The sequence below is a fragment of the Petaurus breviceps genome, unplaced genomic scaffold, assembly GCF_028583685.1.
Source record: "Petaurus breviceps papuanus isolate PSGF00001 unplaced genomic scaffold, PetGlider_PUasm1.0 76, whole genome shotgun sequence".
NCBI lineage: Eukaryota > Metazoa > Chordata > Mammalia > Diprotodontia > Petauridae > Petaurus > Petaurus breviceps.
The window spans coordinates 13,814,626-13,830,401 of NW_027186473.1; the positions used below are offsets into that span (position 1 = coordinate 13,814,626).

Here is a 15,776-nt window from a genome sequence, read left to right on the forward strand (position 1 = left end):
AAGGCCCGGTTAGAGCTCTAATATGAAATAACATGAATTTGTAGTGGGTCGAGAAAACACGGTTGGATGACGGTCTTCAACATGTAACATCACAGAATTGGTGTTTGTAAAGGCATGAGAGGTGGCAGAACTTAGGGAACAGGTTTCAAGCTAAGGGTAAAAATCTGTTTAACTCTTGTGAAGATTGTAAAGGGAAGAAAATTATTCCAGAGCACGAAGATAGAATGGGAAAGTAGGGAGGGGTAGAGTGACTTGGTCACAATGAGTATTCACTTCAACCAATGAAAACGCTGGTCCTGCCAGTAGAATCCTAGATTAGGCAGGGTAGGAAGTCCAGAAAGATGGCAGAGTCCTGGCCATACAGCTGGGGCAGTAGTGGTGAGAGAGTGATTGCCTGGCAAATAAACAGGAAAAAGGAAGAGAAGAAAGAAGAGGGAGAAGAAAAAAAGATAGTAGAAGAGAAGTGGGGAGAGGAAGTAGAGGAATTAGAAAAGGATGAAGAGGAGGAGGATCCTTACCTTACTTTGGAGGTTCTGGATGTGTTCAAGAAGCTTATGGACATAAAATGTCCCTTCCTTGAAGGTCTTTATATCACTGAACTGAAAACAATCAAACAGTTGCTATGCAGCCCTTCAATTTACCGTTTGACTATTCTGAAATGGCTGTTTGGAAGGCTGTATCCTCCCTCAGAGGAATTTTTTGCCACTTTTCAGGATCCCCAAGCTGAAGAGAAAATACTAGAGCTGGTGAAAATAGGTCATGAACTGATGTTGTGTGGCCCAAATGACCAGAATCTCATTAAGGGTTATGGCAATGTGAAAAGGCAGCTCTATTTCTTTAAACAGTTACTGGATCTGGTCAGAGGTTTGGGTCCTAGATATACCAACTTCTCAAATGTAGAGAACTTCAACAACTTAGTGAAGGAAAATGAGAAACTGATACATAAGTTGTTCAGTTCACATCTCCAGGAGATCCTAGACCCCAAACTGAACCCTTTGCCATTGGACATTGAATGCTACTTGAAGACAAAAGAAAATCTGAAGTCAAGGGAGAGCAAGGTGAAAGAACTTTCTAAGAAACTGAATGAGCTCACTGAAATGCTTAAGGAGCTCAAAGAATTTCCAGCCCTCCAAGGGAAAATGCCCAACAAAGGCAGTTGCAACATGGGCCAAACTTTCCATCTGAGCCTCTCAGATTTCCACCAGCTGATCACTGCCTTTATCCATGTCTATGAAACTGAATGGAGGAAAGATAGTAAGTCCTCATCACTTAACATCAACCAGTGTGGCCTGTTATTTCAGTCTGTGTGTGAGATTCTGACTCTTTATAGCCAAGAGCTGAAAGCTGTCAGAGAAGTCATTAAAACCTCCAAGAAAGTAGAGGAAATAGTAGAAAGACAGCAACTAGAGAAAGTCTATTTGGGTAGAGATGATTACATGATGACTTTGTCCTCAAAAATGGAAGACCTGAGACAAAAACACAAGCTCTTCAAAAATCCTTTACCCAAAGCCAATCAACATAAAAGTGAAAGTTAAGGGACCATTCACTAGTAATTAGGGCTCAGCTACTGCCCCGGTTGGAAGAAAAGGATTCGTTGAAGCCTTCAGGAATGTGGCAAATTTTATAAGCTGTTATTAATGGAAGAAGATCAAGTGTTGTTAACCAATACCTCTTTCTCAAAAGAATAAGAGGCTAGTGTTGGGAAAACTAGAGTTTTGGCAATCTGCTTTCCTCTTTGCCTTACTGGTGGCTTTTTGATGATGTGTATTACAAAAACAATTTAACATTTACTTGTCTTGTAGTCTGCATTATTTCTTATCTTTTCTTCCTAGCTTTATTGTCTATTCCTCCAAAAAATATCTATCTATATATCTCTATCTATCTATCTATCTATCTATCTATCTATCTATCTATCTATCTATCTATTTATCTATCTATGTCTTCCTTCTGCATCTTTCCTAAGCCTTAACAGATATTGGACTCTTCAGAGCTGGCCCTCTACAATTCATCAAAATCTTAATGGGGCTTCCTGATGTGGGGGGAAAAAGGTTTAGTAGGAGTGTAGGAGTAAGAAAATAAGAGATGGAATATAAGAGATTATGATCTGAGTAAGGACTGTGGGAGTTTTGTATCAAGGAGGATGAATAGTTGTAGGTGATGGTAAGACCAAAGATATGACCATCTTAGTATGTGGCTGGGGTAGAGCGAAGGTTTGGACCTTTGGAGTTCAGGAAGCTGGTGAACTGGGAGGCCCAGGATGTTTGAGAGAGGTCAATGGTTGGTAAAGAGAAGCCTGAGGATGGCACTGAACTCCTTGAGGAAAAATAGAATCATTGGTTTCAGGGAACAATCCAGGTTTCTATGAATGCAAGATGGAAGGAAAGTCATAGGAAGAGGTCTAATATGGGCAATTTGTTAACAGTAGAACAGAAGTTCCAGAGGATAAGAACTGAAAGGTATAGGGCTGAGGTATATGGTGATAAGGTAAACAGGGAATATACCAGGGAAAAAGAAATTTTTTGCCTATGTGGCCTTTAACTCTAACTTACTACTAGGGAGGAAAAATTGCTAATCATAACATAATAAAGTGTCACAACTAGGAACTTTTATCCTAAATCCTGTTTAGAATTTGAATGTAGGGGCAACTAGGTGGCACAGAGAATAGAGCACCAGCCCTGGAGTCAGGAGGACCTGAATTCAAATCCAGCCTCAAACACTTATAACTTAACTGTGTGACCTTGGGCAAGTCACTTAACCCCAATTGCCCTACCTTACCCCCTCCAAAAAAATGAATTTGAATGTAAACTTCTCTAAGTATTTTCTTCATGGAACAATTCTAATTCTGGTGACTAACTATAGAGCCTTAACCAATTCTATTTCTCCTTGCTGTTCAGTCGTGTCCAATTCTGTGACCCCATTTGAGGTTTTCTTGGCAAAGATATTGGAGTGGTTTGCCATTTCCTTCTCCAGTTCATTTTACAGATGAGAAAATTGAGGCAAACAGGGTTAAGTGACCTGCCCAGAGTCACACAGCTAGTAGGTGTCTGAAGCTGGATTTGAACTCAGGAAGATGAGTCTTTGTTGACTCCAGACCTGGCATTCTGTCCACTGTGCCCCCTAATTATTCCATAACCAATTCTATACATCAGTGTTATAGATAAGCACTTTTTAACTGTGGGTCACAACTCCATATGGGGTTGTGTAACTGAATGTGGGGGTCATGAAAAATTTGGCAATACTAAGGTTCCTGAACATACAATGACCAACAATTAATCAGAGGTTTTTCTGTCAGGGCTTGCTTGTGTGGCATTGTGCGACTTCACTGAAGCCTTGGTTCTAAACATACAACATATGCACTTTGCACTGTGAATGCCATCACACCATGCAAGGCCAATGAATGCTGCCAGAAACACTCTGGTTCAGATTTGAGACTATCATATGTTATGAACTGCAGTGCTTTTATTGTACATATAAAGTTTTCTGCTCTTACAGAAACATAATAGTTTAATTACAGAAAATAAAGACTTTTAACATTTTCCTACCATCATTCTTCAGCATGTTAAGTATCAAATTAGTATCTTTGGTTTGTATTGTGTTAGAATGTTTAATTTAAAAAATTGCTGTTATCTCCTTTTACAAAAACATAAATGTTTAATTACAGCAAGAAAAGACAAAAGCCCTTTAATAATATTTCTCCACCCTCACTGCTGGATGTGTATGTAAATGTGAATGTAAATGTTTTAAATTAAGCACACATGTAATTTCATAAACTAAAGCTAGTATTTATTTGAGAAATTATCAATATTTATATTTTAGGAGAAAAATATTTTTCATTTATGGATAAGTGACTAAATTTAGATAAAGAGGTAACAATACTGATGACTGTGGCAGAGTCTTCACTACCAGGTTGTGGTACACCTAAATTGATAGGAAAAAGAAAATATGTTAAATTGTTTTTGCAACATGGATTTACTTCTAATAATGATGATGGTGTGGAAAAGCCTCTTTGCTTAATTTATAATGAAGTTTTGGCTGCAGAGAGCATGAAACCTGTCAAACTAAAATGACATCTTAATACCAAGCATGAAACATTCTATAATAAACCAAAGGGATATTTTGCATGGCTTTTAAAATCTTCAGATAAAGAAAAATAATGTTTTGAGAAGTTTATTACTGTCAATGAAAAGTATTTACTTGCATCTTATGAAACTTATTTAATTGCAAAAACTAAAAAGCCCTATGTGATAGAAAATCTCATGTTACCTGCTGTTATTAAAATGTCAGAAATAGTTCATGAGAAAAAAGTATGGGGATGAAATTCATACAATTCCTTTATCTAATGATACTGTTTCTTAAAGAATTTCTGAAATTAGGAATGACCAATTCCAGCAGTTTATTACCAGGTTTAAGGGCAGCTCAAAGTTGCCAATTCAATTAGATGAAACAACTAATATTTGTAATATGGTACAGTTGTTGCTTTATGTAAGATAACATAACATGTTTATGAAGGAAGTATAAATGAGGAATTATTGTTTTGTTGTCCTTTGGAAGGGCACACAAGAGGGAAAGATATATATCTTAAAGTCAATGAATTTTTCATAAATAAATGTTTACAGTGGAAAAACTGCATTGGAGTTTGTATACAAAGTGCTAGAGCAATGATGAGTGAGCATGTTGGATTTGTAGCAAAAGTTATAACTGCTAGGGGCGGCCAGGTGGCTCGGCTATTAAGTGCACCAGCCCCAGTGTCGGGTTAACCTGGGGATCGAATCCTGGCTCAGATACTTAGCACCACACCCAGAAATAACTGGCTATGTAACCTTGAGCAAGTTACTTAACCCCAATTGCTTAAAAAAAAAAAGTTATAACTGTTGTCAATGAACATATCACTTTTACATACTGCATGATCTGTCAGGAAGCACTCATAGCCAAAAAAATGTTACCAGACTTAGATGTTGTGCTTTATGATACTCTCAAAATCATCAACTTCATTACAAGATGTGTACCTAACAGTCACTTGTTTTCAAACCTTTGGAAAGACATTACAAAAGCTTATTACTACATGCAGAGGTAAGGTGGCTTTCAAGAGGATGAAATTTAAACACATTTTTAAAATTGAAAGATGACATAGTTATATTTTTGACTGAGCAGAAATATGATTTTGTTATTTTTCCATAATGACTTATGGCTTTCAAATCTGTTATTTGTTGGATCTTTTAAAAAAAAAAAACTCAAGGACTTAAACATGTCACTTCAAGGAAAAAATTGTACCACTTATGTTAAATGATAAAATTGAAAGTTTTACTAAAAATGTTAACATATGGAGGAATAGAGTGGAAAATGGTCCTTTAGAAATGTTCACAGCTACAGATAATTTTATAATTAGAAATAACCTTCCCAAAGATTTAACTGTAAGAGTTATAACTGATCATCTGAAGTATCTGGAGATACATTTTCAGAAATACTTCCCTTCAAATTTTGATTCTAAAAAACTAAGTTGGGTTCATAAACCATATACAATGGAAATAAAAAACCTCAGTTATCTGCCCATTAAAGTTCAAGAAAAATTTGTTGAGGGGGCGGCTAGGTGGTGCAGTGAGTAAAGCGCTGGCCTCAGCCTTGGAGTCAGGAGGACCCAAGTTTGGTTCCAGCCTCAGACACTTAACACCCCCACACAAAAAAACTAGCTGTGTAACCTTGGGCAAGTTACTTAACCCCAATTGCCCTCCAAAAAGCAAAAAAGAAAAGAAAAGAAAAATTTTCCGAGTTATCAAGGAACACAGGTTTAAAACTTGAGTTTCCTAAAAAATCATTAAATGAATTTTGGTTTGGGATTAGGACAGAATTTCCAACAATTTCTGAAATGGCCATTCTCAGCATTAATGATTATAGTATCAAAATATCAATCAACTCTGAAAAAATGTTGAAAATGCTCTGTGTCCTACAGTATCAAGTATTCTGCCAAAATTTAATTCTTTATGTAAAAATAAACTGTACATCCATTTCATTAGTATGCAAACTTGCTTTCATCTTTAATAAATGGTAAAATTATATGTATACAAAGAATTGTTTTAAAATACATTTCTTTATGATTTATTATCAGTATATGTTTGATTTCTTATATCTATTTTCTATATCTATATACTTGGGGTCACATAAAAATTTCTAGACCAAAAAGGAGTCACAAGTGGAAAAAAGTTTAAGAAGCTTAGGTACAGATTTTATCCAAGAGTCTCCTCATTGGAAAAGCACTAAGGGGGAAGGAGGACCAAGAAGACCTAGTGCCAAAGTGTCAGAATGTGAGGATGGAGGGATTCCTAATGTGACATAGGCTCTTTAGTCCTATTACATTAGAGAATCACAGAATTATATTAAACATTAATTACAAATTTGTGAACTTGATTTACATCTTAAAGGTTTAAAAATTTGGTTACAAATGGAGTTTTGGGTTGCTGAATTTAAGGAACTTAGCTTTAGTTTTCTCAGTAAACTTCTAAAAGCTCAAGTATAGAAGATTGAAATATTGGTAGAACCAAGGAAATGTAATCTGTAATACTGCTGCAGGAAAATACTTCTGGGTTTATAAGAAAAATCTGAGGATTTTTCAGTAATCAAACTTTTTGATTCATTCTCCCACTCAGGTTTTCTCTAGTAAATAGGAGCATCTCTACAAAAAAAGAAAAGGGTTCTCAGCATCCCATATAGACACTCAGGCTGATTAAAAAAACCAAATAAACAAAACAAAACACCAAAACCACAACAGGGTCATCTATAAGCCTAAAGTCGTCAACTCTCTTTCCTCTTTGGAGAGTCTATACCTTCCTGAGTGTTTTATGTGGTTCATCTAGGTTCCCAAAATGGACAGTACCACCCCCTGCAGGATGCTGGAGCAATCCAGGGAAGCAGAATTTCTTTTTTTGTGGAGGGGGTAAGGTAGGGCAATTGGGGTTAAGTGACTTGCCCAAGGTCACACAGCTAGTTTTGTGTTAAGCGTCTCAGGCCGGATTTGAACTCAGGTGCTCCTGACTCCAGGGCCAGTCCTCTCTTCACTGTGCCACCTAGCTGCCCCATCCTCAGGTGCAATTGGAGGGTAGGTATTGAATAAAAATAAGAGGTGGTGGAAGCATAAGAAGAAAAAATATAAAAACTGTTAGTAGATGTTCCATCTGTTGTGTAACATTAAAAATTGTAGTGATAAACACACAAAATGCAAATTATAACCTATCAATGGTCAAGCCTGAAGACAGGTCTTTTAAAAAAAAATTTATATATTTTTTGAAATGATGCAAATTAAAAAAAACCATTAAAGGGTTAAAGAAAGTAGATTTCCAGGGGGGTATTTTTTTTTAAAGGGGCAATAGGCCAAATAAATTTGGGAACCTCTAATGATTCTAATGTATAGTATTGCTTCAGGTGTGGTCTCTCTGCAAATGAGAAGCACTCTGTTCACAGAATCAACCAGGACCCAGCCAAATATCTCCAAGGATATATATGGTCACTTAAGATTTCTATTGCCACCCTAAGAATGAGAGCTATCTCCCTAAGCAAAGAGAAAACTTCTTTTCACTAAAGAATGCAACTCCCCACGGTACATAGGTTTCATAATGCTATTAAAAGTCAAGGTCAGTCAAAGCAGATGTCCACCAATTGGGGAATGGCTCAACAAATTGTGGCACATGAGTGTAATAGAATAGTACTGTTATGTATCAAATGATGTATGTGACAAATATAGAGAAGAACAGAAAGTACTATATAAACTGATAGACTGAAGTCATGTGACCATACCAATGTAAAAGGAAAGAATTACACAAACAAAAACCAAAAGCAAATATTCTGAAATTATATATTAAATTATGATTAAATATCATTTTTGACCAAAGTCTGAACTAATCAAACAGACTGCTTTGCTTTGCTTTAAAAATGCCTTTTCCTGTGTTAGCAACTCCAAAGACCAGAGAAGGCTGAAGAGTAGGATTTCTTTTATCTTGGAGACAGACTCCATATGGGAGGAAAACAGAGACATCCTAAGATCATAAATTCCAAATGGACCCTACTTTGTTGTCTTGCCAATTTGTATTTACAACCAAGAAACTTCCTTTCTCATGGCATAAACATATGGAGATCATAAATTTGAGTGACACAGCCACCCTGAGTTGGGATGGTTCTAAAATGTATTTAAGCTTTCTCATGCTTTTGTTCAGGCAGTCAGAACTTAGGTTCTGGCTCTGGCTTCATGTACATGTATCTGCTAGCTTTAAGGGAATAAGTGCTATAACTGTATATCACCTAGCCTGTTTGTCGCCTTTAACTAAACTTTTAGATTAACAAAACATAAAGCATGACTCCAGTCCAAAGAGGATACTGTCAACCCACCCTTTCATGGTGGTGGGAGGTCCACAGGTATCACTTTGCACATCCTTTCAGACTTTTTTAATATATTAATTGATTGTGCTGATTATTTTTCCTTTTTCTTTAAAAAGGCTATTTGTTATATGGAATAGCTCTGTGAGGAATGGGAGGCATACTGGGAATTCCTTTGATAATAAAAAAAGAATCAATAAAGACATTTTTTTAAAAACAAGGTCTGGATTTGCTTTTCATCATTGTGGTTCTGTGACTCATTGTTCTCTGCTCCAACTTACACAACTTTCAATTCAAACCAGATTCTTGACCTTATCGGGGAACTCGGTTTGATTTAGGAATGAACAACACTGCCCTTCCACTCACCTGCTGGCTGGCCCATACCCTATAGAACTCCTCATTACTTACCTCTATATGTATCACAGAAATTTAAATATAGGTCAGGTGTGCCCCTCAGTTGGTGGTGGGCCAGCAGGAAGAGATGTCCCTGCATAATGCCCTCTCTGTACAACTATGGTTCTCTGAAGGGTCTGCTTGTCTGGATAGGTCTCTCTCCAAGGAACCCAGTTTATGTCTCTGTAGCCCCTCTTTACTTTCTGACCTCCTTTATCTTTCTAGGCATTCTGAGTCTTATGTGTTGCTCTTTCATTTTGTTTTAATTTTTCCATTAATAAACTAGAAGATGCTCATTTATTGAAGACTTTTTGATTATTAAAATTTTTGCTAATTAGAAAATTAGCAAACATCTTTTGCATTTATAAATTCTTTGAGAATACAACAGAAAAAAATTTATATAACTATTAGAGCCAAAATAAATGTTTAAGGACTAAAGTGTACTCAATGATCCAATTCTAATTCAGTGTGATTTGATTCCAGCATGTAGAAATTCTTTTGTCACCATAATCATTAATTTAGGAAGAATGCATTCCTATTAAGAGAATATCTTTCTGATTTCAATCACTGAGGAAGGCAGATTGGTCTAATACTTACTTTTTTTTAAATAGATGATATTGTTCCCCTTTTTTGGGGGGGGTACTTTTCCACCTAGGTTTTTTTTTAGTTAGCTTTATTATACATTAAAATCTTGATGTTCAGTGCTATAAAGTCCAAAGAAATGGAGTTTTCTCTTGAAAACAAAATAAGTGTTGTAAGAAAGATACCAGTAGTTCCTTTTACCTTGGCCAAAGTCTGTTCACTAAACAGCTTTATTACTTTCATAGATTTAGAATAGGTGGGGCTGACAACTTCTTTAAATACTAGGGCACCCATGCATGAGGCATATTCTGAAAATGGCAATGGCTCTAGAAATAGTAAAGATGGTCCTTGTTTTAGTCAGTCTGGATTCTTCCTCACAGACATATGTTCCTCTTCATCCAGTCCCATCTCCAGTCATCCTGATCTACATCTCACCACTGCACCAGATGGTCTGGAGGAAAAAGTGAGGCTGGTAACTTTGCACAGCCTTCCCTCACTTAAATCCAATTCACTTGCATGTCATGGCATCACTCCCCTGATGTGATGGTCCTTTACAAGAATGAAGGACAAACAACAACGTCTGTGAGTACAAACAAGAGCTACCCCACTGGGGACCCAACTGGAACTGGCCAGTTGGGCAACACAACTTCTTTCCTTCCTTCTTTCCTCTTTCTTCCTTTTTTTTCTTTTCCCTCAGTCCACATAGGGTATCATACCCTTTCCTGTGGGTGCTCTGTCCCAAGGAATGTAATTTTGATTACTGAAACTTTCTTTTCTTAAGGACCACACATTAAACCCAAATCACTCTAGCTCTCATTGATTGGCCAACAATAGGTCCCAAGCCAAGCCCCATTTGGTCACTGTTTGGGCTCTGATTGGCTCAGAGTGAATGAAAACAATTATTTTTGTTTTGGCCAGAGACCCTGAGGGTCTTTCCCTCCCAGTCTGATTGTTTTTGACTAGGTAATGAGGCCATTCGAAGTCTCTTTTCTTACCTAGCCTTAATCACCAAATATGTGCTGCCTCAGTCAAACTGAGACCTGTTAGCTTAAAAAGGCTAAGGTCTCCCACTGTACCCAGGGCCATCTCCAGTTATCCTGATCTATATATCTCACCACTTGACCCAGATGGCTCTGGAGAAGAAAGCCAGGCTAGCAACTTTGCATAGCCCTTTCTCACTTAAATCCAATTCATTTACATGTCATAGCATCACCTTCCTGACGTCATGGTCCTCTTGGAGAATAAAGGACAAACAACAATGTTTTATAAAGGTCAACTCCAAGGACTATAAGCTCAGATATTAAACTAGACTGAGTTGTTGGTTAATTTATTTCCCCACCTTCCAGAATTGTTATGAGGATCAAAAGAGACATTATTTAAAAAAAATGCTTAGCATCATGTCCAATACATATTAGACACGATATAAGCACTTATGCCTTATTTCTGTCTTCTATCTTTCCTTCCTTCCCTCCTTCCTTTTTTTCTGATCATATAGCTAGTAAGTGTTCCTGACTTCTAAGTCCAGTACTTTATCTACTATAACACCTGGCCTCACAATTTATTGATTTTCCTAAATTTTAAATTGTTTTCCAGAATGGTTAGACCAATATACAGCTGAGCTGGTCTCCCCTCCCTTACTTCTGTCAGCAGGATTAAGCATCACAGGAGTAGAAGCTGGGACAGGTGGTGGGGGTGACCCAGGTTTGAGGATGGGCATGACAAATCTATATGACAAAGGGTCGAGGGATTCAAGAGTAGAGGACAATATATAGATGAACTAGTGAACTAAAATTAAAACTAGTGCAGTACATGCTGAAGTGATTATCCCAAATGATTGCATTGGTAGGCTGTAGAGTATGGTTACTACATCCTCTCAGGGCTCTAGGGGACCAGGAGGGATTAGGGAGTGCCTTTTCTAGTGCTCAGGAGCACCCACCAGTGTGCTTTTCCAAGATTATCAGATGACATCAATTAGATAATTAACTTTTAGAAAGGGGCATTTTACTACTATGCTATAACAGTTTGTGCAAAACATTCTTCCCAAAAGTCTGTGTAATATCGTTTATGTGCCAACTAGCACATATACAGGCGAAAATAAGCTCAGGCTTATAAAGCACATATGGCAAAGCAGTTAACTTATAACTCCTGGAAGTCCTTTTGTTGGAGTCCTCAAAACATTCCTTTTAGATGTGGTATAATTTTTTCTGCTTAGTTCTTTGTAGTGTCTCAGAGCTGCCTTTTCTCATTGTGGCTAGTTTGTCCTCAGCTCCCAAAATGGTATTAGCTTTTCTGGGACAATACTAGAATGTTGTTGACAAGGATGTTCAAATCCTCTGGTCCCCTGGATTCATAAGGTTCTTCTTCAGCCAAGGGTGGGGAATGGGAATAGTTCTTGGCATATGGCTTCTCAGGGATCTGAATGCCCTTTGGCTTCACATAAGAGTATGAGATGCACATGGAAACATGGTAGGAACTAGACTGCATGAGATTTTAAATACAAAGCTAAGGGTTTTGTATTTTGTCCTGGAGACAATGGGAAGCCAGTAATGATTTCTGAATAGGGAAGAGATATGGTCATATCTGTTTTAAGAATATCAGTTTGGTATCTGTGCGAGGATGGATTAGAGAAGGGAGATACTAGAGACAGGAAGACCAATTAGGAGGCTATTATAATAGTCTAGGTGAAATGTAATAAAGGCTTTAACTGAGGTAGAAGCTGTGTGTTTGGAGAAAATGGAGTGTGAGTAGTATGAAGGACATAGCAATTGCTTGAATATGGGGGTAAGAGGGAATGAAGAGCAAAGAGGACTTGACATTGCAATCTGAGTGACCAGGAGTATGGAATCCTCGACAAAAATAGAAGTCTGGAGGAGGTATGGAGATGGAAGATAGGTAGGGAGTTGGAAGACAATGAGTTCTGTTTTGAACGTGTTGAGTTTGAGATGCCAATGCATCATCCAGGGGGAGATGTCTTGTCAGGTGGTAGAAATATGGAAATGGAGATCAGGATATATACACATACACACATATATACATATGCATATATGTATATACACACATATAGATATAAATTTGGGAGTCATCTACATGCTCAGAAACATGTGATCTCATAAATTTGGATATTCCCTCCAACAATGCAGATCCACACCCATCCATGCCTGCCCACTGGTTGTGGCTGTTGGCCAAGTTCTCCCATAAGTCTAACACAGGGAATCCACCTACTATTTCTCATAATATTTTGAGGATACCAATGGGCTATCCACCTATTATCCCTTGATTTGTCAATATAATATGCCTATCTTCTTTTTTGATCACCTTCGTTGCAGGACCAGAAGAAGGACTGAAGGTCATTTAAATTTTTGTTTCATGGATTGCCATGGCCAAATCATTCATCAAGTGGTCAACTTACCAGTAATGAACCTCTCCAGATTTGCAGACTCACAGACTTTTAGAGAAAGAAGGGACCTCAGAGGCTATCTGCTCCAACATTTAACTGATGAAGAATTGCCAACAAATGATATAAACTGAGGCTCCAAGTTAATTCATCCATAATCCTGATGCTGAAGAGATGTTGCTACCTGGAGAATAGGTAACTAGCACCATCTTCTTGAGAAGATCCACACAATGGGAAGCAGTAGAGTGAAGGACTGTGGAAGTGGCAAGGTCTCACAATAATTGCCACTATCAGAAGACATTAACAGTGGTCAGAAGGATCCACAATGCTTTCCAGGAGCGGAGGATGGCAACAGTAACAATAAAGGCTTGCCAATCTGATTTGTAAAATAAATGAATGATTATACACACACACAATGTATAATATATGATAAAATGATATGTGTAATAAATAAAGGATTGTTGCAGAAGAACTTATAGCACTACAAAAGTGCAATCTTTCTGTCCTGGTCTATAACAGTAGTTTAAGGTTTTAAAGGAAGTTTTCACAAAAAAGAGTAAAATAGGCCAGTAATAAGTAAAACAACAGTCCTTTATTTTGGTGCATTTTAATTCACACAGAGGTAAGTCTCAAGACCTAATAGTAGAAACCAGGGGTAGGAGGAGCAATCAAGAATAGAAACAGGGAAGTTGTTAGAACTTGGGCTATGATGATTTTCAGACACTAGTAGGAGAGAATGAGGGGTCAGTGACAATCCATCAGAGAGGTTGACTCCAGACTTGGCATAAATAACTTCACCAGCTCTTTGAAGGTCCTCCTAGTCCATGGGTGAGACAGCTGGGATCCCATCTCTTCCATGGGGGCAGGTTCTTATTCATGAGTATCTAATTGATTTCCTATTTCTTTTTTTTTTCTTGCTTTTTGGAGGGCAATTGGGGTTAAGTAACTTGCCCAAGGTCACACAGCTAGGATGTGTGTGTGTGTGTGTGTGTGTGTGTGTGTGTGTGTGTGTGTGTGTTAAGTGTCTGAGGCCAGATCCGAACTCAGGGTCCTCCTGACTCTGGGCTGGCACTCTACTCACTGCGCCACCTAGCTGCCCCTGATTTCCTATTTCTAATGTCACAGGCAAGGAGGTGCTAGGGATTGGTAGGGAGATCTTGGCATGGGGCAGGGATATTTCCAGTATATGGTGGGGAAGTTTCCAGAAAAGGGCAGGGCTGGGATATTAAGCAGCCAGAGGAGAAGGCATGTCCAAAGCATAGCTAGCTAGCTGAAACTGAGAGCTATGAGGCAAAAAACAGAGGTTTTTTGGTTATCACAGAAGTATTGAGCGTCAGTATGGAAGAATGAATCTTAGCTTTTCCCTTTATTAGGATCCCATTTAGGATAGTTCAGTAAATCACAGGATCCTGGGCATTGTGTCACGACTCTCTGGGACTCAGAGTCAGGTCCTTTATTGTTGTTTATGTCTTCACTTCAGTATTAAAAGCCCTTTATAGTCTGACTCCAGTCTGCCTTTCCAGGCTAATTTTACATTACCCCTTTTCACACATTGCATACTAGTCAAACCTGCCTACTTGGTTCCCACATAGCATTCTATCTCCTACTTTTTATCAGGCTGTTCCATATGCCTGGAATGTAGCACCTATAACTCAGAATCCTCAGTTTCATTCAAGGCTCAAATTGGGTATCACCTCCTATCTGAAACTTCCTATCTCCAAAATTTTTTGTATACTCTCTCCGTCTTTCATCATTTCCTGATGCATACGAATACAACCAAATGTCTCCTGTCTCTCTTTCCAAGTTAAACTCTTAGAAGAAATTGCCTACACTGTCTTCATTTCCTCTACTGTAAAGCCAAGCATGAGCAGGTTTCCAGAGGACTGCTGCTGTGAACAGTTTTCAAGGTTCTGATTACACAGTATAGTGAACTCCCTATTTATTCAGTAACAAACTAAGACAAAACATTCACAGAAAACAAAGTACAGCATTCAGAACTTATCACCAAAATGACCACACAGTTTTCACCAAAGTGGTCACATAGTTTTAAGCAAAAAAGTTTTAACATTCATTTAGTAAGTCCTTCATTTAGTAAATCCTTAATTCAATCACCCTTAAGGAAGCAAGTCTCCTTACTTGACACAAAGTACAGAAGTCAAAGTCCTCCACCCCTAGGTCACAATTAAATTATAATGTCATCAGTCACTACTAAGTATCCTCTTAAGGGGTAGTGGAAAGTACAAAGGCCATCTACCTCTAGGTCACAAATAAGTTACAATCTCATAGGTCAGTATTAAATACCCAAGGAGAGTCTTTTCATCTTGACTGGAGACAGGTTCTCAGCTTCCATGGTCCCAGCTCCTGCCTGAATCTAACCAACTGCCACCTGAGTTCAAAGGCAGACAGCTCCCAGTTCCTTGTCCAGCTCTCCATGCAGTTCCTGTTCCATATTGAAGCGGTGTCTATTCCACCTCAAGTCCTTCACAATTTCTGTTCCTCGGAGGACAAAGCTTAACAAAGCCACAATAACATTCAAGGACATTGCCAGCAACCTCATCAATTCACTTTCTTCCTGTGAAATCAACATAGGCCCAAAACAGACAAAGTACTGGCACCACAGTCATGTTTCCTCAGTCCTCAGTAGCTCTGGCTGGCCCTCAGAAGTTCTCAGTAGCTCTCAGAAGAAGTTGGTAGCTCTTCAGCCTGGTTCTCAGAAGCTCTCAGCAGAAGTTCCCAGAAGAAAAGTCTCAGCAGAAGTTTCCAAAAGAAAAGTCTCAGCAAAAGCTCCAGCTGGCTCTCAGAAGAAACTCCACCACCATAAGTTCTGTTCTTAAAATAAAAATCACTTTCTCCAGCCTGGGCCTCTCTTCCTCAGCCTCCACAATACTTACTCCAAGAAGTTCTGGCTCTCTAGCTTGGGCTATTTTTTTTTTTTTTTGCCTTTTGGAGGGCAATTGGGGTTAAGTCACTTGCACAAAGTTACACAGCTAGTTTTGTGTGTGTGGGTGTGGGTGTTAAGTGTCTGAGGCCAGAACTGAACTTGGGT

The 15,776-nt window shown here is 38.3% G+C and overlaps 2 protein-coding genes across 2 annotated transcripts in view; both read left to right on the forward strand.

Moving 5' to 3' along the window:
• The window catches only part of SRP72 (signal recognition particle 72), a 105,277-nt gene that overhangs the window by 47,173 nt on the left and 42,328 nt on the right, over nt 1-15,776 (forward strand). The window lies entirely within an intron of this gene.
• Nucleotides 282-1,535, forward strand: LOC138174897 (HAUS augmin-like complex subunit 7). Its single transcript, XM_069105089.1, is given in 1 exon segment — nt 282-1,535. A coding segment is annotated over 1 exon segment (1,254 nt).